General features: G+C 43.9%; 1 protein-coding gene across 1 annotated transcript; it reads right to left on the reverse strand.

Moving 5' to 3' along the window:
* Positions 1-25,127, reverse strand: LOC143627612 (UMP-CMP kinase-like). The gene is made up of 7 exons (XM_077097392.1): positions 24,804-25,127; positions 1,873-1,927; positions 1,611-1,728; positions 986-1,142; positions 398-478; positions 205-312; positions 1-97 (listed from the first exon to the last, which is right to left on the reverse strand). The coding sequence occupies exons 1-7, from the start codon at positions 24,867-24,869 to the stop codon at positions 35-37; spliced, it is 648 nt and encodes a 215-aa protein (XP_076953507.1). The 5' UTR covers positions 24,870-25,127; the 3' UTR covers positions 1-34.
* Positions 25,128-26,135: the final 1,008 nt, after the last annotated feature.

Raw genomic sequence — 26,135 nt, forward strand, 5'->3', positions numbered from 1 at the left:
ATTCAAATTCAAAAACGTTGCAAACAAATCCAAACTATGTGGCAAAAATAGGCCGCAACCGTTTGAAGATCTCATCTTCTGTTCCTGTGGCATTGATCTGCAAAATTTGGCATCCATTACTAATAAGCACAAACCATGATGTTTTTAAATATATTGAAATGCATTTTTAATAATAAAAAAATGTTGATCATCAGTAATTAAAACCTTGTGAAGCTTCCCTTTCTGAGAGTAGTATCTAATAACAGGTAGACTATAAGCTTCAAACACTCGAAGGCGTTCCTTCGTGGTGTCAATGTTATCATCAACCCGCCCCTATCAAAGTTAAAAAAAAAATTAACACGTTAAACGGATGAATTATATAAAATAATAAAAAGAACATTTAATGTGCAGAACACGCCTGATTACGATGCAGTACTCGTTTCATCATCTCCTCTTCATTGCAATCGAAGAAAAGTACAACTTCCGGTTCTATTCCGATCTATATATAAATATAAACTTTGAGATAATAGTGTTTGAAACATTATTACAGAAATTAGAGTTAACTGCGGTTTTCGTCCCTGTGGTTTGTCCAGATCTACGGTTTTAGTCCAATATGGTTTCATTTCACTTGCAATTGAACCCGAATTCATAAACCCCGTTCAGTCTAGTCGTTAAACTCATGAGCGTGCCCCTCACGTGAGGGGCAGTTTTGTCCTTTTTTTTTTCAAATACATTCCAGCCCCTCACGTGAGGGGGCTTGCGAATTAGGATTGAGGTTTAGTTAAGGAGAAAAAGGACAAAACTGCCCCTCACGTGAGGGGCACGCTGATGAGCTTAACGAACAGACTTAACAGGGTTAATGAATTCGTGTTCAATTGCAAGAGAAATGATACCACAGGGACGAAAATCACAAATTTGAAACTATTTGACTAAAACCGCAGATTTGGACAAACCTACCGCAGTTTACTCCAGAAATTATATCAAGAACAAAGTATTTGACACTCACTAGTTGTTCATAAGCCACGCGGTTCTCCTCGCTTCTTGGAAAACCATCAATCAAAAATCTATCAGTTTGACTGGACTCAATAGCGCTTTTGAGCAATATGACCGTCACTTCTGAAGACACGATTTTTCCTTTTGTGATCGTCTCTAATATCATATCACTGAAAGCATAAAAATATCAGACGTTGCTAAAAATGAATGTGACAAGTAATAAAATGAAGTTGCGGATCCATGACGATGTTCCCGGGTCTTCGGGCTGAACGAGCTGCGCCTTGATCTTCTTCTCCGGCTAGCTTGAGATCTGCAATGGTTTTTGGGGGTGTGGAGGTGACTGCTAAGAAATCTCAAGGATCTCTTGTTTACAGACACAAAAATGGTTATGGTGGTGGCTCTTATTGAGAACAACCAACCCTTAATAAGGAGGTGGAGATCTCCTTATATAGGGAGCCTCATGGCCACCATCATGGTACCCTAATGGGCCTAGCACAGTTAGGGTTACCTCCACAAAACCCCCTCAGTCCAATAATATTGTATTAGTCCATATAATAAAATAAGCCAGACATAATAAATTAAGGTCGTAAGCCGGGTTTAGTACCATACCCCTACAAGTACCATACCCCTACACATACCCATACACACTATTGGAAGATATATCTTTTCTGAGCAAATCTCCAACGCTTAGGTGCGTGAATCCATACGTCTCAGCAATCCGTGCACATTGTGTACCTTTGCCAACTCCCGGGCCTCCTAATGGTATCACATATCAAGAGTAAGTATAAAAATTAATAATCATAATGAATGGCTAAAGAATCATACTTTATGAGTTATGACAACTTTTTACTTAAAGATCATAACAAGAATGTAATAAAGACACAAATATATGAATTTTACCTAATACAAAATTAATAGTAGGGGACCTCGTCTGTGACACGATTCCAGCATCTGCCTACATCCAAAGAAATAAATGACGGTATATAATAAATTGCATGGACATAATGAAACAGAATAATGTAATATGAGACTTTCAGTTTTTTTATGCTTGGCTTATCAGGGTAAGACCTAAATCATGTTTAACTTGATGATTTATATATAGAAACTTAAATGTAACTGCAAATAGTTGCATAATTCAACCCGTATGCCGCTGTTGGATTTAATGGTCGGTTCGGGTCAAGTCAACGCGACCGACCCGAATGTGACCCGGACTGAGTTACACCGGGGGTGACGAGATAAAGGCCTATTTAAATGTTAATTAGGCCCGACACAATTAATTAGATGGACAGGATGATGGACAAGGCTTTGTTTTGTTAATTGGGCTCAAGGCCAATTGGTTTAACTTGATTAAACCCTACTAATAATACTATATATACTATAAGATATTATTATAAAAGATAACCTTCAAAAAAAAAACACAAAACCCTAGCTGCCATTATAAGTCCGGCGCCGTTTTTCCGGCCAACCGGTTTTCCGGCGAACGTTTTTCCTGCCGCCGCATACACCACACAGCTACCACCTTAGATCCTTAGTCACCGCTAGCACTATCGCAGTTATTTACCAGCTCCGGTGCCGTTAAAACACACAAACCGTTTTTCCGGCGGATCTGTAACTTCGGCGAACTCAAAATCCGGTGAACCCGGTTTTTCGGTGACTTGCTGTTGCTGTTGTGTTGCTGTCTGTTGCCGTCTGCTGCCGCTCACTGCCGTCATCTGAATTCAGACGCCATGAGCTGCCGCCACATCCATTGCCGGAATCCGTCGCCTGATCTTGGATTGGGTGTTTGATTGTGTCATCCTAGCCTTTCTCGTTAGCCTTCGGTGTCTTCTCGGTTTCGATAACCGAGGTATATCGAAAACTTAACTATGGTTGTTTTATTATTGTTTAATCGTACTCGTATTATTGTAATCGGATCCGGGTTTTGGGTTTCGGTTTTGGTTCGTTTAATCGTTTATATTCTGCTGCGTTTTTATAGTTCGTTTAAGTTTATATATTAATAATGATTAATATTTATTGAAACGAAATAATTAACTAAAACAGGTTTAAAATGTTTAACCGTTTTCGTTCCGAACCACCGTTGAAACCCAACAGTGGTATCAGAGCCGAGGTTACAACGTACGAGTCGATACCGGTTCGTTTAAACCGGATCTACGTCTTAAACTTTTAATCGTTTAAAGTTTATAGATCTAGATTTGTTTTCGGGTGATTTTGATTTGGTCAAAGTTTTGTTTATTTTATTTGACCAAGTCAAAACGACCCGAAATTTTATTTTTTTTGAATATGTAAATCCGGCCCCGACCTATGTTTGTTTGGTTGTGTTTGGTGTTTGAGCTTGTTTTTGGCCATATGGATGGTTCAAAAGTTGTAAACGGTTATTATTTATTTTTCGGTTTTCTTTTGGCCATAAAGATGGTTCAAATTTGTAATATGGCATATTATTGTTAGTTTATAAATTTGTAATAAAGAAGACGCGAAGATAACCGAGGACGAGCTCAAGGATTTCTTGAAGTTAGTGGGAGTTCGGGCAAGATGACGGGATGCACGAAAAAGTCCATCCTTGTGGTTGTTTGTGTTGTGAACCCCTTGACCCGATCGGTCTCCCTAATTGGCTCTAGCGAGACCGATCACCTTTTGGCCATAAGGATTTACATATTATTGTTATTTGCTATTTGTGGTTGTTTGGATTGTTTATAATAGAATTATAATATCACCGACCTAATACCAAATAAATTTGAAAATAAACATTTTATTAACCAATTATGTTTTGCAAATTAAAAATGTTTTGATTTCCAAAACTAATAACTTAATAGATTTCTATTAACTTAAAATTGGTTAGTCATATCGCGACAAACTTTTTGTAATAGGTTATTTAAAACTAAGTGTCCTGAGAGATGAAAGAGTTCATCATATCGTCCCGATAATAAATACAGTAAAATTTGACTTTTACTCTATTTGGTAATTTTAAAATTAATCCCAATTTAAAACAAATATTTTATGCCAATCCTACTACAAGTCACACTTGAGGCATACTGCGAAATTTTGAGTGTTTGGAGCTACAGCACCGCACTTGTTTTCTAGCATATCCCATCAAGGTGAAAGCGTTTCGTTGACACATCTGGCCCTTTCACACATCACTATACTAGGACAACTATTACTTTACTCTCCTGTTACGTGCTAAAGCTGTCTGGAGACTTAATGTGAGCAAAGATGAGGCTAAACGTATTTATACAGACAATCGTTGTCTCTATAGGTCTCATAACCGAGAGTTGTGCTCTATTCACAATTGGCAATCGTTGTCAGTCTGCCTAACCACTTATTAATGTTGTGTGCTACAGCTGCCTTTAATAACTGAAAGCTGGATTTTCATGCTCCTATTTTATTAATGTTATTGAGTCATTAATAATGGGACTACAACGTCGAAAATACTAATTAAATTTACTTTTGCTTAATTAATCAGATGTCGTCAAACGAATACTCACCCTACGCTCTTAAGACTATCCTTGAGAAGGATAAACTGAACGGTACCAACTTCATCGAATGGCACCGCAACTTGAGACTTGTTCTGACCATGGCAAAGCGCCTGTATGTTCTCGATGGACCAGTTCCAACCGAGCCTGAAAACAACACAGCCGTTGCTCGAAAAGTTCTTGACAAGCATAAGGATGACTCGGCTGAGGTCTCCTGCATTATGCTAGCCACCATGACTTCTGAGCTTGCTAAAGGCTTGGAAGACTTTGGTGCCTATGAGATGCTTGAGAAACTCAAGGGCATGTTCCAGAAACAAGCCCGTCAAGAACGTTTCGACACCATGAAACAACTCATCAGTTGCAAGATGGCAGAGGGGTCTCCCGTCAGTGCACATGTTCTTAGGATGAAGGGGCACATCGATCAGCTTAAGAAACTTGATTATCCCCTGCCCGATGAGATGACAACTGATTTCATCCTCAACTGTCTCCCCAAATCATACGACTAGTTCTTAATGAATTTCAACATAAATGGTTGGGTGAAGACAGTGCCAGAGCTTCATAACATGCTCAAGACGGCTGAGATGAACATTCCTTCTAGGACCAATCAAGTTCTGATGATTCGATCTGCTGGTGTCAAGAAGCCAAAATCAAAGAATCGGGGTTATAAGGGTAAAGGCAAGAAGAATGTTACCATTGCTGCCCTTAATGCCACCAATGCTAACAAAGGGGTTCCAAAGATACCACCGCCGCCCCCTGAGGAGCGCAAGTGCTACCGATACAACCAAATGGGACACTGGATGCGAAACTATCTCGAATACCTTGCTGAGATCAAGATGAAGAGAGCCAATGGTGAAGGCTCTTCTTGAGGTATTTCCATATACGTTATTAAACTTTTCACTGTCTCTAGCAACACATGGGTATTTGATACCGGATGTGGTTTCCACATCGTTAATGTCTTGCAGGAGCCTGAGAAGTGGAGGAAACTGAATAAAGGCAACATGGAACTCATCGTTGGAAATGAGAAGAGAGTACCGGTTCTGGCAACTGGAGTATTTCATTTTACTTGTCCATCTAGCCTAGTTTTTCTTTTGAATAATTATTTGTATGCTCCTGGTTGGACCAGCAACATCGTTTCAGTTTCTTTGCTGTTTGAACAAGGTTTTAAGTACGTGTTTTAATGGCATAGCTATTTCTACTTACTTAAATGATATCTTTTATTTTGAGGCTAAACCTCGAAATGGTATTTATGAGATATATGTTCAAACTAATAATAACGTATATAATCTTTCAAAACGTATCAGATATGGCATCAACGATACATTTCTGGCATTGCCGACTTGGCCACATAAGCAAGGCAAGAATTAAAGACTCCAATCCGAAGGGATTCTTGAATCCACAAGACCGGACTCTTTTGACGATTGTGAATCTTGCTTAGCTGGCAAACTCGTCAAAAACTCCTTCACTCATAAAAGTAAACAAGCAAGAGATCTGTTAGGACTCATACATACTGATGTATATGGACCTTTCAGAACCATGCCTAGAAACCATGAAAGATACTTTGTTTCTTTTATCGATGATTATAGTCGATATGCTTATGTGTATCTTATGAAACACAAGCATGAAACTTTTGAAATGTTCAAAGAGTTTCAAAACGAAGTGAAAAACCAACTTGGTAAAACCATTAAGATACTTCGATCAGATCGAGGTGGAGACTATCTCAGCTCAGAGTTCATCACTCATATAAAAGAGCGTGGAATTGTTTCACAGCTCACTCCACCTGGCACACCCCAACATAATGGCTGTGAGCGAGAGGAGGAATCGAACTTTGCTAAACATGGTTCGATCGATGATGGGTAGAACTAACTTGCCTCACTCCTTTTGGAGTTTCGCCCTTATGATCACCTCCCGCATTCGTTAAACACTACAACCAAAGCGGTTATTAGTTCTTTCATCCTGATATAAATATGATTTCTATCAAGAGGAAAGACCACTTCCTCAAGAAAGAATTTCTAGATCGTGGAACTGGAGATTGTTTTGTCGATCTTGAAGAAATTCAAGAATCACAAACAACCGCTGAGAAGCTAGAGTGTCTGATCAACAAGTTGTTGTTGCTGATATATCAGACATGAACACGAGCGTTCGCAGAAGTACTAGGACTTCCGCACCCAATCCTAGATACCTATGGCATCTGGATGGTCCGGAAGTCTTATCAGTATCCGAGTCTGGCGACGAAGCTACTAACTACATATCTGCAATCTTGGATCCGGAATCTGAGAAACGGCGAGATGCCATGAACACCGAGATGCAATCTATTCATGACAATCAAGTCTAGAACTTGATTGAGCTACCCCCCGAAGGTCGGGCAATAGGTAGCAAGTGAATTTTAAGCAAGCCTCTCGAAGCTGGAATCTTCACTTGATGAGAAAATCAAAGAGTTTGGTTTTATCAATAATGAAGATGAGCCTTGTGTTTACAGAAAGGCTAGTGGGAGCACTATATCATTCCTCATCTTGGATGTGTATGATATACTGATAATTGGAAACAACATTCCTATGCTTAAGGGAGTTAAGCACTGGTTGGAATCTTGTTTTACAATGAAAGATCTTGGAGAAGCTGCTTATATTCTGGGAATCGAGATCTACCGAGATAGATCTAAGCGGCTTCTAGGGCTAAGTCAAAGTACATACATAAGCAAGGTCATGACACGCTTCTCAATGGACAACTCCAAGATAGGAGATGTTCCATTTCTAAAGGAACTGTTTTAGCAAATCGCAATCTCCGGCAACGGACATTGAGACAAAGCACATGCAAGCAATTCCATATGCTTCACCGATTGGCTCTGTCATGTATGCTATATTATGCACTAGACTTGACGTCTCGTAAGCGTGTTTGGAGGAGTGGAAGAGGAGCTCATTGTAAGATGTTACACTGACGCTAACTTCCAAAATGACCGAGATGCTTCTCGCTCATAATCTGCTTGGATGAAGAAATTCATAGCCAACCTCGATCTAATTCCAAGTTTAGGAAAATGATCGACGTGATATGTGATAACACAGGTGCTATTGCTCAAGCCAGAGAGCCCAATTATCATTACATGGCCAAGCACATTTTTAGTTCCACTATGTACGAGTAATACTGGAACGAGGTGACATCATGATAAGCAAAGTAGACACATATCAAAATCTAGCTGACCCGTTCACTAAGCCGATGACTCAGGATAAGCATAGAGATGCTATCAGGCTTAGATTTGCTAGTGATTTATTTTGATTTAGTATTTGGATGTATGAACATTCAAACAGTTGTACTTTTCAGTTCACCTTTGATTTAATGGTTAAATGCAAACGTTGAATGATACAACTGTGTTCTTTTTAATACGGTTAATCCATGAATATTATATTCTAAATTATCCATATTCGGTCAGACTCATGGGAACGATTCTGAATTAAGACTATTCTGACTTTGGACTCAAGCAGTTGACTTTCAAACTCACAGACCTCATTATGAATGACGTTGGATGTAACTCGCATCAAATCATCTTCATAGATCTTGATCATAAGATGTTTTGATAATAGTATGCTCATTTAGTATCCTAAGACCTGAGATACATATTAGAACTCTCGTTTACCGAGGAATATTCTTTGATCACGTCAACCGCTGTCGCGTAACTGCCAGCCATAAAGACATTGATTGGGAATGTTCTGGAGTTCAGTGGGAGTTGTATGTAGTCAAGATGAGATTCTGTACTCTTACATTAAAATGTAACAGTTAGATATATTGGCGCCCTCGTTGATTCAAACTGGTAAAGTGTGAGGCCTCACCCAAACTAACTGTGTGTTTGATTGGACCACTTTGACTCTATATCGAGAACTACAATAATTGAACACCATATGAGATTGATTTGATCCATGTTTCATTGTTCAATTAATGTCTTATACAGAAAGGATAGATGACAACGGTTACTATAAATTCATTATCTTGCAATAAGGTATTCCAAGATACTTTGGTTATGGATTTAAAAATGTCATATTTGGTTGGGGACAACTATGTGTAGCTAGAACGCCTCTAGCTGTTAGCGTTGTGATACTTGACCCAAATCCGTCCAAGTGGGAAACTGTTGGATTTAATGGTCGGTTCGGGTCAAGTCAACGCGACCGACCCGAATGTGACCCGGACTGAGTTACACCGGGGGTGACGAGATGAAGGCCTATTTAAATGTTAATTAGGCCCGACACAATTAATTAGATGGACAAGGCTTTGTTTTGTTAATTGGGCTCAAGCCCCGTCGATTTAACTTGATTAAACCCTACTAATAATACTATATATATTATAAGATATTATTATATAAGATAACCTTCAAAAAAACACAAAACCCTAGCTGCCATTATAAGTCCGACGCCATTTTTCAGGCCAACCGGTTTTCCGGCGAACGTTTTTCCGGCCGCCGCATACACCACACAGCTACCACCTTAGATCCTTAGTCACAGCTAGCACCACCGCAGTTATTTACCAGCTCCGGTGCCGTTAAAACACACAACCCGTTTTTCCGGCGGACCTGTAACTCCGGCGAATTCAAAATCCGGTGAACCCGGTTTTTCGGTGACTTGCTGTTGCTGTTGTGTTGCTGTCTGTTGCCGTCTGCTGCCGCTCACTGCCGTCATCTAAATTCAGACGCCATTAGCTGCCGCCACATCCATTGCCGGAATCCGCCGCCGCCCCCGCTAGCCGCCGCCGTCGCCGGATCTTGGATTGGGTGTTTGATTGTGTCATCCTAGCCTTTCTCATTAGCCTTCGGTGTCTTCCCGGTTTCGATAACCGAGGTATATCGAAAACTTAACTATGGTTGTTTTATTGTTATTTAATCGTACTCGTATTGTTGTAATCGGATCCGGGTTTTGGGTTTCGGTTTTGGTTCGTTTAATCGTTTATATTCCGCTGCGTTTTTATAGTTCGTTTAAGTTTGTATATTAATAATGATTAATATTTATTGAAACGAAATAATTAACTAAAACGGGTTTAAAATGTTTGACCGTTTTCGTTCCGAACCACCGTTGAAACCCAACAGCCGCCTTCGAATCACAAGCATAACAAAAACATAAATCCCATATGGCGAAACCAAAGCTTTGATTCTTCAACTAATAAGTTGTTGTTAACTAACTTTAAGCGATCATTTATGCTTCTTAACGTTCGTAAATATCTAGAAGTCGGCTTACAAAATTGTCTCAATACAGTTAACATACTGAAGAAACACTAAGTGAACCCACGGGCAGATTATGGATAATCTGGGGGTTAAGTAATGTTTCCCACGAGGATGAGGTCTAGCAGAGAAGGTTGTTCTTCTGGAGACCTGCAAAACAGACACCGTAAGCTCGTCACTGAGAAGGGGGGGGGTTCCTCCTTGTGACCACCCTCCGGCGTGAGAATCAGACTAGATTGCTCTGAATATAAGTGTATATTAAGAGATTGCTAGATAAGATTGAGATATCAGATGATGTCCTTACCATTCCAAGGTGTTGGAGTATTTATAGCCGAAGGTAGGTTTCCTAGAAGGTACAGCCGGCTGAATAGTATTCCTGTTCCACCAACAGTGGATTACGCACAAGCCATGCTGGTTGGTGGATAGGCTACGGCCAACAGTAAAGGTCGGCTGTATACTGTTCCTTTACTGCTGGCTACGCACTGTTCCACCAACTGTATGCTGCGCACGTCCCATCGTAAGAGTTGGTGAGTAGGCAGCGGCTAATAGTGACAAACAGTACTAGAGGGTGCTCCTCCTCGTATTGTTGTCGGTGAGCTGTCACCCTGTGATTGGTTCATGGGCTGCTCTGGTCAATTTGTCTGTTCCGCCCATACCTTAGTAGGTATAGTACGAAAGACCTTCCAGAAGCATACGGACTGGCTCATTTAGGCGGGAGTATTCCCGCCTTGCTCATTCCTTCATGTGACTACTGAAGTAGCTAATGCCTTGTGCGTGTAGCCTTGCTGTTAGTGCGGGTAGCCTTCCCTGATGGCTTGTATCCGCAGCTGCGGGAACAGGCGGGGTACTTCACCATTGGGAGGCTTCCCTACGGGTACAGCTGGCGTACTGCGCGTAAGGTTCTTTGAGCATGGTGGGTCCTGCTGGAGCAGTTGGTCATTGCGCAGACGTCCCTGTTCAAGGTGAGTCTTGCGGGTCCAACTGGGTTCTGCTGGGACCTACCTCTTCAAGTCCCCCCAGTCCAATGTTCTTCTCATGAATTATTAATAAGTGAGGTGAACTTTTGGACTTAGCAAAGGGTTTTGAAAAAGGGTTTAGTTTTTAGGTTTTCCGTGGTGATTCTTCCCGCGGTTTTCCTGATGTCACGCAGAAATTCCCGACTTTTCTGCTTGATCTTTGGGTATGAAGCGGGTAGGTTTGTAATCTCCTCGCACGTCAGGAGCGTTGAGTCCCACTTGTGTGGATTCTCCATGGGGTCTTGGTAGTTTTCAACATAGTGATCAATTATGCTAAAACCACCAATTCCATCTTGGAGTTTCAAACAATATAGTTCTCGACGTTCCCGTCATGCGGGGATGTTATTCCCGTTTCCGCAAGCATGGCCCAGAAGATCCTTCTTGGTTTGAATTCCCTGCAGAGTGCTAAGTATGTGAAGGGTTTTGCCTTGACACTGTACCCGCACTTGTCTTACGGTTACTTTATTTCCAAGGTATTCCTGGCGTCAATTCCCTGCGGGTGCTAAGTATGTGAAGGGTTTTGCCTTGACACTGTACCCGCACCCGTCTTATGGTTACTTGGTTGCCAAGGTAAGGGGTATTTTCCCGCTTACTTTTGAATCTTTTTGAATTTTGAATTTCGAAATTCGAAGAGTTGGTGGAAAGATAGGAACAGTCCAAACATCTGAAACGTCGTGCGACGGTTTCTTCTGACTGTGTCAGGACGTGCAGGAAGTTATGGTGACGTGACAGTACATGGTCATTCCAGACGCTTTTTTAGGCGCGTGGGCGCGATTTTTCGGGCGCGTGGCCGCGAAATTAGTGGTACGCGTCCTATCAACAGCTGTTGCCAGCTTGCTTCTTGCCACGTGTCATAGTTTCATTGCACCTTCGATTTCTCTCTCTTCCGCATTAAATGCATCGCATTAATTGCGATTAGTATATAAAGGGGGAGAGGGTTCTTTGTAATCCACACTTTCACTCTTCTCTTCATCTTTTAAGCGATTTCCGGCGAATACTCATCCTTTTCAGGCAAGCATTCTCCCGAAATCGTTTTCTTCTTCTTTTACAAGATGTCTCGTGATATCGATTCTACAGCTGATGACAAGAGTACTGCTGGTGAGTGCCAGTGTGCTCTGCCTGGCGATCTATATCGGTACGTCGTCAGGAAGTTCATGCTCGAGTCTCTCGAGCCTGAGTTTCCTGAACCCCACCAGACGGTGTACGATGCCCCCAGAGGCAAGATCGGGGTTTATGCTGCATTCTTTGTTTATGGGAATCTTAGGTTCCCATTGACAAAGTTTGTTTACCGTGTCCTTGAGAGGCACGGTGTTCATTTGACCGAGTTGCACCCCATGGCGATCGCCAAGATTCGCCACTTTGAGTGGGTGTGCCGGATTTTGGGCATTGAGCCCCATGTTGACCGCCTGATGACCTTCTACACTTGGAGGTGCATCCAGGGGTGGTATACCCTGATTACCCGAATCAAGGGTTTGAAGATTTGCGCGACCGAGCGCAGTCTTCGCGCGTGGAAGCGGAAGTTCTTCTTCATATCCGCTCGCGCCATCCCCCTTGCCATGAAGTTTAAGAACGGGCAAGCTCTTCCCAGCCTTCACGCCTCCAACTACGAGGAGGCGGAATGGTTTTCTAGGATTTCCCGGGTCCAATCTCCGGTTTACCGGTTTGCGGAATCCGGGATGGTGATGTTGGGGATGAGCCGGGTGTGGAAGGCGGCGGATGCGCAAAAGGTTCCCATCGTCCTCGAATACGGTTCGAACTCTGTTCCTTACGGTATGCTTTGTTTCCTTTTGTTGATTCTGAATTTCTTCTAACTTTTTTCCTGTTTATTTCAGAGGGGAACGACCTGCAGTCGCTCCTGAACCCGCGGGAGGCTGACGGTCCCGCTCGGATGGGTACTCGCGCTCAAGACGAGAACGAGTTGCCCATCCTAGAACAGACTGCGGATCGGTTCGTGGAGGTCTACCCGCTAGGCCACGAGATCCTGAGCGCCAGGCGGCCAGGTAAGGTGCTCTTCAACCCTCGACCCCTCAATGTTGAAACCTCTGCTGGAATTCCTCTAATCGTATGTTCTGATGAGGAATACGCAGATGGTCCTCCGTTGGTGCGGAAGAAGAAGGCTGCCGGTGGGAAGGGAAAGGAGGTGGCCTCCACTGCCGATCCAGCGCCTCGGTCTGATTCGGAGACCGAGAGCGAAGAGGTGGCGGGGAATCCCGGTGGTGATAAGACCACCTCTCCGGAGGCTGCGACTGTCACCTCCGGAGAGCCCAAGAAGACGACGGTAACCGGCGCGAAGAGGCCGGCTCCATCGGGTTCGTCCCCGCCCGTCCGTACTTTCAGGCTCAAGAAAACCCGTAAGTACAATCTTAGCTTTTATCTTCATAGTTTAATATCGTTAACACTTATCTTCTTTACGCAGGCGTGGATGTTGACGCATTCCAGGGTGGAGCGCAGAGGAGTACCTCCCGGCCAATGACGGTAGGCTTGGTCAGCCTACCTGAGGCGTCGACCCAGGCGCCTGCGCCTGCTTCCGCTGGTTCAGTTGCTCACTCATTTGAGCCGACTGTTCCAGCTGAGATGACGTCACCGCCGGCTGTGAGTGCGATTTTTACAGCATCTTTCACGGAGCCGGCGGTTACTATTGCTGCGGATTCCGCGGCGGCGACTGCGGCGGCTGCTACCATGCCCCCGTCATCGACGGCCGATCCATCAGGTACGCATGGGGCTTCGCGCCAATCTCTGCCACCTTCCCATCTGCCTGACCTCTTGGATGGATTTCCCTTGGGTTCAGGTGATGGGTTCGGCGGCTATCGGCCTGTTATTGACCCTACAGGTGCGTAGGGTTCTTTTGGCCCTTTTCATATATATATGTATATATATATATATATATATATATATATATATATTTTATCATCTTTTCCTAACTGCTTTATGTTTTTTGCAGTGTCGGATTCCAATGAAGTGTATGTTCCACGATGGAACATTCGCCGAGGAACAACCCTTCGAACCCCTGTGGAGTGCGTGGAATGGGCTCGTCACGCTGCTCCCAGTGGTGCGTTGGGGGAAGCCATGGCTAGCTACCAGGAGGGTAGGCTAACCAATGAGCTTCGGGTTCTCCTTGCCCGGATGCAGCCGCGAGTCGAGCGGCTTTGTCGTGAAAACGACAAGTTAAAAGCAGCTCGCCTTAAAGAAGTGGCTCAGGCGCGGGCTGTCCGGGAGGAGAACCAAAGGCTTTCCGCAGTGGTTGCGGAAAAGGAGAAGGCCTTCAAGGCCCTCGAGGTTGAAGTTCAGGCTCGACTCGAGGCCCGTTCCAAGGCTGCCCAAGCTGTTAATGAACAGCTTCGGCTGGCCAAGGAAACTGCGAGGAACGCAACCGAGAGGGCCACCAAGGCTGAAGCTGTTGCTGAGCCTCTACGCATGGAGAATGAAGAGCTTAAAACCAAATTAGAGGCTCTCCAGCAGGCTCATGATGCCTTGGCGATGGAAGACGCCAAAAAGCTCCAGGAGATCTTGGACCAGAGGGGGGTGCTTGACCATACTGAGCGGAAGCTAAAGGGCGTCGAAGAAGCTGCGGCTAAAGAAGTTTTGCTTGCCAACCTCAACAAGAGTGAAGCCGAACGCGCCCGTAACGAAGCTCAAGCTGCCCTCCAAGAAGCTCTGGTTGCCAAGGAATGGCTTCTTCGAGAAGCGTTGTCTCAGGTAAGCTTTCATGTCTTTACGCTTTTCTTTGTAAATAGAAAAGGTTCTGATACTTGTATATTTTCTTGTAGGTTGTGCATCGGGTCTTCTCAGAGACGTCTTATGACGATGCTATGAGCGCAGCCCTCAACGCTTCTCATGAAGATGGGGAAAAGGCCGGCTTCTTGCTTGGTCTAGGGTTCGTTGAGAAAGGCATCCCGCCTTCCAACTTCCCTTTGTTTGATGTGGATACTGAAGCTGCTTATGACCAAGCAGTGAACCAGTATGCCGCCTTCCCGCATCCGGTGGTGGAGAAGGTGAACGAAGTCGCTGCTGCTGATGATGGGCTTGCTATCCTTAGACTTTCCTTGAACCACCACGCTCTACTGATGGAGCGGGTCCAAGTGGAAGTGGTCCTGAAGCTTGATTCTGAAGATCCCTTTCCACCACTAGCGTAGATTTTTGCTTTTGTATAGCTCTTTGTAATATTTGAATTTTGATGAAATAAAGATTGTGTTTGTTCTTTGCCTTGTTTATTTTACGCATGTTTTAACTTAGCAATTTCTTTAGTACTTAGATAAGTTAACTTTTTAACGTGGTAAATTATAAGTTTGTTTCGCTTCCTCTTTCATGATTGTGCGGGTATGACCGTCACTTACACTTAGTAGGATGGCTTAACCTTACTTATATCTGACCTGTGTGGAAGTTTTCCTCATCTTTTCCTTTGAAATTTTCTAAGTGTTCAGAATAAGTTAACCTTTGAACGTGGTAGATGATAGGTTGAAGTTTTGCTTCTTTGTTCGTGATTGTGCGGGTAAGACCGTCACTTGCACTTACAAGGATGGCTAAACTTTACTTACATCTGACCTGCGTGTAGGTTTTCCTTAAAACTTTTAACATTTTTAGCGTTGTGTTTATGCGGGTTTTGCCGCCTTCCACACGTAACGACTTACTTCTTCCCCCATTTATGCGGTGAATACCGGCACAATAGTGTGGGAAGTTCATAAGTGTAAAGGTAAGGCTATCAACACATTGTGAAAGGAGAATCATTTCCATTAGAAGTGGCTCTAGGCCTTTTCTTTACAAGTTTGGAATTGATCTACATATAACATTTGCGTAATTGAGCTCCATTCCATGTTCTTGGGATGGGAGTGCCATCGAGCCTTTCGAGCCGGTATGCGCCCTTTCCCAGGACTTCTTTGATGATGTATGGCCCTTCCCAGACCGGGGCCAACTTTCCTGGGCGTTCTTGGTTCGAAGCCTCGTTGTTACGCAGTATTTAGTCTCCTATTTTGAAGTTGCAGAGTTTTACCCGCGTGTTGTAATACTTTTGCATTTGTCGCTTGTAGTTCTCTTCACGCACTGCGGCTAAGTCTCTGCGTTCCTCGGTTAGCATAAGGTCTAACCGTCTTTCCGCATCATTGTCTTCTGGCTGGATCAAGACCCTTGGTGAGGGTAAACAAATTTCGACCGGGACCATGGCTTCAGTGCCATAAGTGAGACTGAACGGGGTTTCTCCCGTACTGGCCTTCTTCAGCGTTCTGTTTGCCCAAAGGACGTGCGGAAGCTCGTCCACCCAGCCGGATCTGTGTTCCAAGAGTCTTTTCTTTATGCCTTCGACGATGCTCTTATTTGCTCTTTCCACTGTAAGGCCCCGTCACCGGTAGCCCTACTTTCGTGTTGGATTTACTCATAAACACAGTTCTAAATATCAGAGTTAATTAAAACATTTACGCGGAAAATAAAACTTTCATAAAACTTTACATAATTCATAACCTGTCTCAAAACATCCTTTGTCTTTCAACATTAAAGCATTAAATTAAAACATCATAAGTCTTCAGATGCCAGATTCTTGATCAGTGCCATGTGTCTTCTCAAGCGAGCTGCCTCATCCTACTCACCTGCGTGCATACTAAAAGTCAGCTACGCTGAGTGAGTTCTAGATAATCACATAATCATACCATTCACATAACATTATATTCTTTCATTCATACTTTTATACTTTCATACTTTCATACTTTCTTACATTCATACTTTCTTACTTTCATACTTTCTTACTTTCTTTTGTATTAACTTACTTTCATATCTTATGTTATAAAGAGCATTACGCCCTACATTCCTCGAGTATTATTAGGGCTCGGTACCCTCTTTCCTCGAGTATTATTAGGGCTCGGTACCCTCTTTCCTCGAGTATTATTAGGGCTCGGTACCCTCTTTCCTCGAGTATTATTAGGGCTCGGTACCCTCTTTCCTCGAGTATTATTAGGGCTCGGTACCCTTCTTCCTCGAATATTAGTAGGGTTCGATTCCCTCTTCGTTACCATACAACCATACATCATACCTCGAGTATTATTAGGGCTCGGTACCCTTTTCGTAACCATACAACCATACATTATCATTTCTTTCTTCTATTATCTCTATCATGTTCATACACATAAACATACATAACATACTTACCTTATACATAGCGTTACAACCTGACAGTACGTGCAATATCCGAAGATCGTTCACGTACCATCAAGCAATCATTCATACATTTCACATTATCCACATAAGGCATACGCTTATCTCTTAGGATAAGTGTATTAACAAACATATCGAGTATGCACACAGCCCTGAAAACGTAACACATAAATGGGGCTAGAAACTCACCTGAACACGGTTACGTTCTCCGTTGATCGTAATCCCTTTCTTCAGTTGTGCACGGCTGACTGTATAACAAGTATACATATCAATTTAACTATCACTACTTATAACATCTTTCTAGTCTTAATTACTACCCACAACGAACGGGGGTCCGAGGGCAGCGCCCCTGGCAGCGGGGTCTAGGGGCGGCAGCCCCTAGCAGGGTCCAAGGGGCAGAGCCCCTGGCTGGGGTCGAGCTGCCAGGTCAGCTTGGAAAAATTTTATTTCCAATAACTGTATTAACACATTTTCCATTAGGTTTTTAATTTATTTTCTAAACGAACTTCACTTTAGGCGAAGTTAAACCTCGGGCGAACTTGGCTTCAGGCGAAGTTAAACCTTAGGCGAACTTGGCTTCAGGCGAAGTTAAACCTTAGGCGAACTTGGCCGTAGGCGAAGTTATCCTTAGGCGAAGTTACGCTTGAAGGCGAAGTTACGCTTGAAGGCGAAGTTCATCAGGCGAACTTAATCTTGCAGGCGAAGTTATCGCGCTGCAGATCTGTTTGCCCATAAATCCTTCGCTTCTTAGCCAAATAACTCGATTTTGGTACCCACGGAATCGTATGATCGGCGCCTACAAATCCCAACCATCAAATCGGCCTAAAATCGACGTTTTAGGGGTCCGATTTGGGCAGTTTGGGTTTCGGGTCCGGTTAACCCATCCAATCCTAACCATTTTCAGTAATAATAGCTTTGTTGGATTTGTTCTTACCTTACCAACTCAGATCTATCAACAAAATCTCGGGTCTCGGCTTCGAATCTTGATCGGTTAGAATGTGTGTGTTTTGAGTGTGTGAAGAAATAGATGTAAATGAAGATATTTTTGGGATTTTGGGGGTATTTATATCCCTGAAATCCCATTCTTATTTAACCCATCTCAATTAATCCACGTCCAAGACCCGCCCCTTCCCCGACATTAATCAATTACGCGAAATCACTAAACATAACTTCCTTTATTCTTTATATCCCTGAAATCCCATTCTTATTTAACCCATCTCAATTAATCCACGTCCAAGACCCGCCCCTTCCCCGACATTAATCAATTACGCGAAATCACTAAACATAACTTCCTTTATTCATCATTAAAATTTTAGGATGTTACATCCACCTCACCATTACCTTGCGGGTGTGCCACTGAGGTAAAGGTGTGGGTGATTTGAAGTTCCTTCAGCCACTGCTGTAGCTTCTTGTCAGCAAAGTTGGTGCCATTATCGCTCACCAAATTCTGTGGAAGTCCAAAACGACAAATAATAAATTCCCAAATAAATTTTTTGATATGTTTCGCGGTTGTTTGGGCTAAAGGTTTTGCTTCTATCCACTTGGTGAAGTAGTCGATGGCTACCACTAGGAACTGAACATTTCCTGCTGCTGTAGGAAATGGGCCTGTCACATCGATGGCCCACTTCTGAAATGGCCATGAAGAAGTGACTGGAACAAGTTCATTCTTCGGGCGGTGTGTGTTGGGTGCGTAAAGCTGGCAAGACCTGCATTTTCTGATGTATGCCAGTGCATCCATATGCATCCCCGGCCAAAAGTATCCCGCGTTGTTTAGCTTAGCTACAACAGCGCGGGGACCTGCGTGTACTCCACATATGCCTTCGTGTACTTCCCTTAGGAGGTAGTCAGCATCTTGGTTGTCCACGCATCTTAAGAGTGGGGCAAGAAAGTTACGTCTGTAAAGGATGTCATCGATGAGTTGATAATTCAGTGCTTTACAGCGTAGTTTTCTTGCCTGTGTTTTGGATTCTGGTAGTGTACCTGCCGCAAGGTATTTTATTATTGGTGTCATCCATGTTTCCGAGCTGGGTTGGATGACACAAATTTCCTTGTGCGGGACCGAAGGTGCCTCGAGGAGTTCAATGCGGATATCCTTTCCTAAGTGGGTGAAGGCTAATGATGCAAGCTTGCTTAACGCATCCGCAGATTTGTTTTCACTTCGCTTGACGTGTATGACTTTGCAGTCATTGAAATCGCGCATAAGGGATTTTGCTTGTGCGAGGTATAGGGCCATTGTGTCGTTCACGGCCGTGTACGTCCCGTTGATTTGATTGGCTACCAACATGGAATCCACGTGGGCTTCCAAGTTTTTCACCCCCATCTTACGCGCAATTCTCAGCCCAGCCAAGAATGCCTCATACTCGGCTTCGTTATTCGTACTTGGAAAATCCAGTCGAATAGCGTAAGTGTATTCTTGGCCTGCTGGGTTGGTTAGTTTCAGCCCTGCGCCTGAACCCTCGTTACTGGCTGCTCCATCAGTGTAGAGTCACCAGACATCATTGATGTCTTGTGCTGGAGAGGGTTGAACCTCTTCCTGGCACTCTTTTTCCCGCGATGCAGGCACTTCTACAATAAAGTCGGCCAGAACCTGGCCTTTTATGGCTGGTCTTGGCTTATACTTTATAGCGTATTCCCCCAACTCAATTGCCCATTTGGCTAGGCGTCCCGATAACTCGGGTTTGCCTAGAACGTTTGCAAGTTTGAAGTTAGAGAGAATGGTTATTGGGTGGCCCTGGAAATATCGTCTTAACTTGCGTGAAGCGTGTATAAGTGCTAAGACTAATTTTTCGAGGGTAGAGTACCGGGTTTCTACGTCTGTTAGGACACGGCTGACATAATAGATTGGCATCTGGATGCCTTTTCGCTCTACTAGCAGGACTGCCCCGGTTGCTCTATCTGTTGCGGAAAGGTATAGGATTAACTCCTCTCCCGCTTTTGGTGCCGTGAGCGTTGGGAGTTCGATCAAGCGTGACCGAATCTCCTGAAAAGCTGCTTCCGCTTCTGATGTCCAGCGGAAGTGCGTTTTCTTTAAACAGTTTCTCAACGTTGACACGAAGGGAAACGACTTATCTGCGTGGTTTGCCAGAAAGCGATTAAGTGCCACTAGTCGTCCATTCAGTGTCTGGGCTTGTTTGATGGTAGTAGGTGATTCCATTTTGATAATGGCTTCGACCTTTTCAGGGTTCGCTCTGAAGCCATCTTTAGTGACGATGACCCCCAAGAACTTCCCTTCTTCCATCCCAAAGGCACACTTGCTCGGGTTGAGCTTCATGTTTATCTTCCTGAGCGTGTTGAAAGTCTCTTCGATGTCCTTCAACATCGCTTCTGGGTCAGGGCTTTTGATGACCAAGTCATCCATGTAGAGTTCCAAGTTCCTCCCAATTTGGGCATGAAACTGGTTGTCCATCAGGCGTTGGTATGTGGACCCGGCATTCTTAAGTCCGAATGGCATTATTTGGTAACAAAATGTGCCATCGGGCGTCCGAAAAGCGGTTTTGTCCTGATCATCAACGGCCATGTGTATTTGATGGTACCCCTTATACGCGTCCAGGAAGCATTTAAGGCGGAACGGTGCCAACGAATCCACCTTAAGATCAATTTCGGGTAACGGATAACAATCTTTGGGGCATGCTTTGTTCAAGTCTTTGAAATCTATGCACATGCGCCATTGTTTGTTATTCTTCGGTACCATAACGGGATTTGCAACCCAAGTTTGATATCTACTAACGCGTACGATGCCTGCGTCAAGGAGTTCCTTGACTTGGGTTCTACACGCGTTAGTTTGTTCTGGCCCCATTACTCTGCGCTTTTGTACGATCGGCGTAACAGCCGGATCGCATTTGAGCTTATGCTCTGCCTTACTTCGGGGTACACCAGTCATGTCAGCTGGTGTCCACGCGAAGATGTCAGCGTTTTTTTGTAATAGGCGCTTGAGTAAGGTGCGTGTGGGATCAACAATTGTCGGGCCAATGGTGACGGCCTGGTCAGGGTACTTGCCATTGAAGGCCCATTTTTCTGGTTCTGTGATGATTGTTTTAGCCATCTTTGGTTTGGGTTTAGATGAGACAGATGCGATGCATACCTGGGGAATGCCGGTGATCATCGCTACACCCTCAGCTGTTGGCCATCCCATCATGCCGTGGACTGAGGATACCACGGCGTTGAATCTTGCCATCCTGTCTCTCCCGAAGAGAATGTCGTATGTGTGGTGTGGCTTCCTCATTACGACAAAGTCCACATCTTCTGTGCGGGAGTGTTTCCCATCCGTAAGAGTGACGGGGAAAGATAGGATACCCAGGGGGGTGTTTGTGCTGCCATCAAACCCTTCCATCGAGGCGCAGATCGTTTCCAGGCGTTCCTTGTCTTCGTCATCTAGCTTGTCAAAGAACTGCCTGTACATCACCGTTGACGAGGCGCCGTTGTCAGCAAGAGTGCGAGAAGTGATGTAGTGCCCCAGCTGGCTTTTGATGACGATAGGGCCTTCTTTGCTGGGTCCTCCTGGCACTCGCGGGAAGCGCACCTCAGCTTCCTTCCACGTGCATGGTTCTGTCGTTCGCCTTTTTCTTCCTCCGATCTTACCATGAACCATGTTGATGCTGATGTCAACGGGCTTTCGTCCGTTGCCTCGGTACCGGTTGTCATTCCTTCCTCCCTTCTTGATTGATGCCACCAGGTGTGCCAGTCTTCCATCCTTGACGAATGCTTCAATAATATCCTTCAAGGATGTACACTCTTCCGTACCATGACCTTTTGTCCCGTGGAAGTCACAGGATTTACTCTGATCCGCATTAGGTCGCTGCCGGATCATTGGAGCTTTTGGCCACGGTAGCTTTTCAGTGGCAAATATCTCCGTGACGCTTTTGGTGAGTGGCGTCCACCGGTGCTTTTGGCTTGAAGGGTGTGTGTGATTTCTTCCGCCAACAAGAGGGTGAGAGCTGGATGAGGTGTCAAAGTTTACCCTTGACTGCCAGATACCTAGCTTCCTCTTTTTGTTCTGCCGGGCAATCCGAACATTGTTCTCTCTTGTCCTCTGCGTGTAGAGGTGTGTACTCTGGGGAAGATCCCTTCCCAGTTGCTTTTCCGTCTCAGCAAAGCGCTTTGCCGCCGTCATGATGACATCCCATGTTGATGGCATGCCATCCTTACCCGTCAATGTGCGGATAAGCTCTGGGTATTCGGCGCCTTGGATGAAAGCTGCGCGGACAAGATCTTCACTTATGTTGCCGAGACTTAGCTTTTTGGAATTGAAGCGGTGATGAAGTCTAGTAAAGATTCATCCTCCTCTCTAACGCAGTTGAGGATCGTCCACTGTTCTTCAGTATATTTCCTCTGCTGGCTGAAGTGCTGGCTGAACTTATTCTGAAAGTCCGCTCAGTCATAAATGTGGTTGACCGGCAAGCGATCGAACCATGCCCTGGCCGCTCCGACCAGAGTCATCTGGAACATGTAACACCACGTGGGTTCCGTCCAGTTACTGACGGTTGCCCCCGCAATGAACCTGTTCAAATGGTCGTCTGGATCGGATAGACCATCATAAGTGCCAATGTTGGACATTTGTTTGGCACTTCTCGGGGCGATTGCTTCTGCAATGTCCCTTGCGAACTTTGACTTTCCTGCATTTGTAGCAGTTGGTCTAAAGGTTTTGGAGAAGTCACGCGGGTTTCTCTCCGCATTTGTTGGTTTAAAAGCTTCCCCAAAAATCCTTTTTGGTTGGAAGTCCGTTTCCTTACGCTTCCCTTTCGCCTTATGGCGAGGGTTTGCGTCGGTATCGGATTCTTCCCTCTCGTCGTCTGAGTACTCGCACTCACTGTTCATATTGAGATGTTGGCGAGTACTCCCGAATTCGTCAGCCTGTTGAACTGAACGCAAGCGTTCATCCAATTCAGCTTGGAATTCTCTCTGACGTGCTTCGGCCCACGCCTTCACTTGATCTAGTGTTTGGCGAGGGACCCTCGTTCGTTTTTCCAACTGGGCATCAGTGAACCCCAGTGGAATATTTACTGCACTTGCCCCGGCTTGGGTAGCCGGGGTAGTGTTCGTAAGATTTGTATAACCGCCGGTGTTCCCAGTTACTGGGGTTGTGGTCACCGGGGTTTCTTGGTCACTTACTGGTCTTGGGACCGGAGTAACATTAACCATTTCTTCAGAAACTTTGAAAAAACTAAGAATTAGTTCTAGCTTTTTATGCACGGATGGCGCCAATGAAGAAACACTAAGTGAACCCACGGGCAGATTATGGATAATCTGGGGGTTAAGTAATGTTTCCCACGAGGATGAGGTCTAGCAGAGAAGGTTGTTCTTCTGGAGACCTGCAAAACAGACACCGTAAGCTCGTCACTGAGAAGGGGGGGGGGGTTCCTCCTTGTGACCACCCTCCGGCGTGAGAATCAGACTAGATTGCTCTGAATATAAGTGTATATTAAGAGATTGCTAGATAAGATTGAGATATTAGATGATGTCCTTACCATTCCAAGGTGTTGGAGTATTTATAGCCGAAGGTAGGTTTCCTAGAAGGTACAGCCAGCTGAATAGTATTCCTGTTCCACCAACAGTGGATTACGCACAAGCCATGCTGGTTGGTGGATAGGCTACGGCCAACAGTAAAGGTCGGCTGTATACTGTTCCTTTACTGCCGGCTACGCACTGTTCCACCAACTGTATGCTGCGCACGTCCCATCGTAAGAGTTGGTGAGTAGGCAGCGGCTAATAGTGACAAACAGTACTAGAGGGTGCTCCTCCTCGTATTGTTGTCGGTGAGCTGTCACCCTGTGATTGGTTCATGGGCTGCTCTGGTCAATTTGTCTGTTCCGCCCATACCTTAGTAGGTATAGTACGAAAGACCTTCCAGAAGCATACGGACTGGCTCATTTAGGCGGGAGTATTCCCGCCTTGCTCATTCCTTCATGTGACTACTGAAGTAGCTAATGCCTTGTGCGTGTAGCCTTGCTGTTAGTGCGGGTAGCCTTCCCTGATGGCTTGTACCCGCAGCTGCGGGAACAGGCGGGGTACTTCACCATTGGGAGGCTTCCCTGCGGGTACAGCTGGCGTACTGCGCGTAAGGTTCTTTGAGCATGGTGGGTCCTGCTGGAGCAGTTGGTCATTGCGCAGACGTCCCTGTTCAAGGTGAGTCTTGCGGGTCCAACTGGGTTCTGCTGGGACCTAACAGCCGCCTTCGAATCACAAGCATAACAAAAACATAAATCCCATATGGCGAAACCAAAGCTTTGATTCTTTAACTAATAAGTTGTTGTTAACTAACTTTAAGCGATCATTTATGCTTCTTAACGTTCGTAAATATCTAGAAGTCGGCTTACAAAATTGTCTCAATACAGTTAACATACAAAATAAACCTTACACAGCATATCAAATACACTCCCAGACAGCATAAACTATTTCAATTTCTTCGCTTAAAATAAATAACAAAATTTAGGACCGGCAAACTAGTCGGGTCGAGCAGACTTGGGTCAGAGGTTAGAACGGGTTTCCGGTCGAAACAGGTTGGTTTAAAATTGTTTTTATTTTTATTTTTTGAAATAAATGTACATTTCATCTTTGCTTCAGGTTTTCAGCACCGGTTACGCACGTGGCATGGGTTACACTTGTTTAAATGCGCAGTTTTTCACATTCCAATGCCAGTTACACATACCGAGGTCGGGACGCAATGTAGCGCGCATAACCCGCCCCAATACGTGCTTAACTCAGTGCTGGCAGATCATCCCGATAGACCCGGGATATAAAAAAAATTTGTCTTTAAGTTTAAACTTTAAACACAATTAACCAATTTATTTAAGCTCCTTTTATATATGAAAATCAGCACAACCCAATAAGTTCATCTAAAAATTTAACTGTTTTAAACCCAATATAAAAAGGCCCATTTACTTTTTACTAGCCCAGATTTTTTTTGGCACGATTCTCTGGGACGGCCCTGGCTTAACTCAGTGCTCGTTGCTAGTAACCGGCGTCGGTTACTAGCGTTGAGCGTCGGTTACAGTTAATCACACCAACAGATCTCTCTACCTGATTAAGCAGACACGGTTTAGCCACCGAAATAAGCTTCGACAGTGACCGAACACGTCTCGACATCTCTCTATCTCAACTACTAACTACCTTTATGAAATGTATATATGTATGATCACAATCCAAGATCAGTGAACAGTTGGCCGTTCAAATTGAGATCGACACAGTTGCAGATATTAGTTTCTGGTGATCGAAAGGATTTTATTATAATATAACGTGATCAGATTCAATTTCTTATAGACATTTCGTCGAACACCTTCCCTGCCATGTGCAACTGTCCTCTGTTTTGAAACCATAAACGTACTTGAGCTTTTTTGGCGCTTTTTGCAACACATCAATAAACTAACCGGTTACTAACCGATTCGCAAGAAACTGGTTACTACTCGATTTAACCCGGAGGTTACAAACCGGTTTCTACTATGGACCACCGAAACTGTTTTTTTTTAGGTTTTAGTTGTTTTCTTAAACCGTTTTTTTCTGTTAACTCGTTCAGTTATACCCAAAATCGGTTATATCATTTAGGGGTTTCTAGATAAAAAAACTGGTTAGTACCCCACATGGTTATTAGCCTAACCGGTTTTTAGACCGCGTTGACCATAGCCGGTATTTAAAAAAACGGTTAATTAGATTGTGAACCACTACCCCCGATACCTAAGTGAAATTTTTTTAGACGGGATGTCAACTATTATTACTGATTTTGACACTCAAGACCTAACTCACTCAAGAACACCATCAAGGTATAACCCCCCACGGTGGGAAAACCGCCGTAAATCAGGTTTCGAACCCGCAACCTCAATGATCTCAAAATTTAACCATCGTCGCATATCATTGGGACCATAATGTCAATTAAACGTGCCTACAACTAATAAGCTTTTTTTATATTTATTTATTTATTACTATTTTAGTTTTAAGCAATTGGTCTTCTACTCTTCTTGTAGACTAGTACTAGTTGGCATGGGATGATGGTTGATGTATAAAATCATTATGATCTTAGTTTTTAAACATAATTCAAGGATTTTACAAAAATGATGGGTTTGGACCATTAAAATCAGTATGAGCGATTGACATAGTCTCATAAGACTCACTCGGGTATTGAGTATAATTACAAACGAGGTTGTTAAAAGAAAATATTATAATAATATTAAAAAAATTGATTGTCTATACTCCATATTAAAACTTTTGTTTAGTCCATTTCTAATAAGCCCAAGTTTTAAGAAAAAAAAAAACACTTTTAATTTGCACTTTTATCAGCCTAATGTAGCCCACTTAGCATCAACTTTAATTTTGATATATTTTTGTAAGGATTTTAATTTAGATTTTTTTTTGAAAGAT

Source organism: Bidens hawaiensis, unplaced genomic scaffold (assembly GCF_021521415.1).
Source record: "Bidens hawaiensis isolate Kalapana, Puna unplaced genomic scaffold, B.hawaiensis_p1.1 tig00004685_1, whole genome shotgun sequence".
NCBI lineage: Eukaryota > Viridiplantae > Streptophyta > Magnoliopsida > Asterales > Asteraceae > Bidens > Bidens hawaiensis.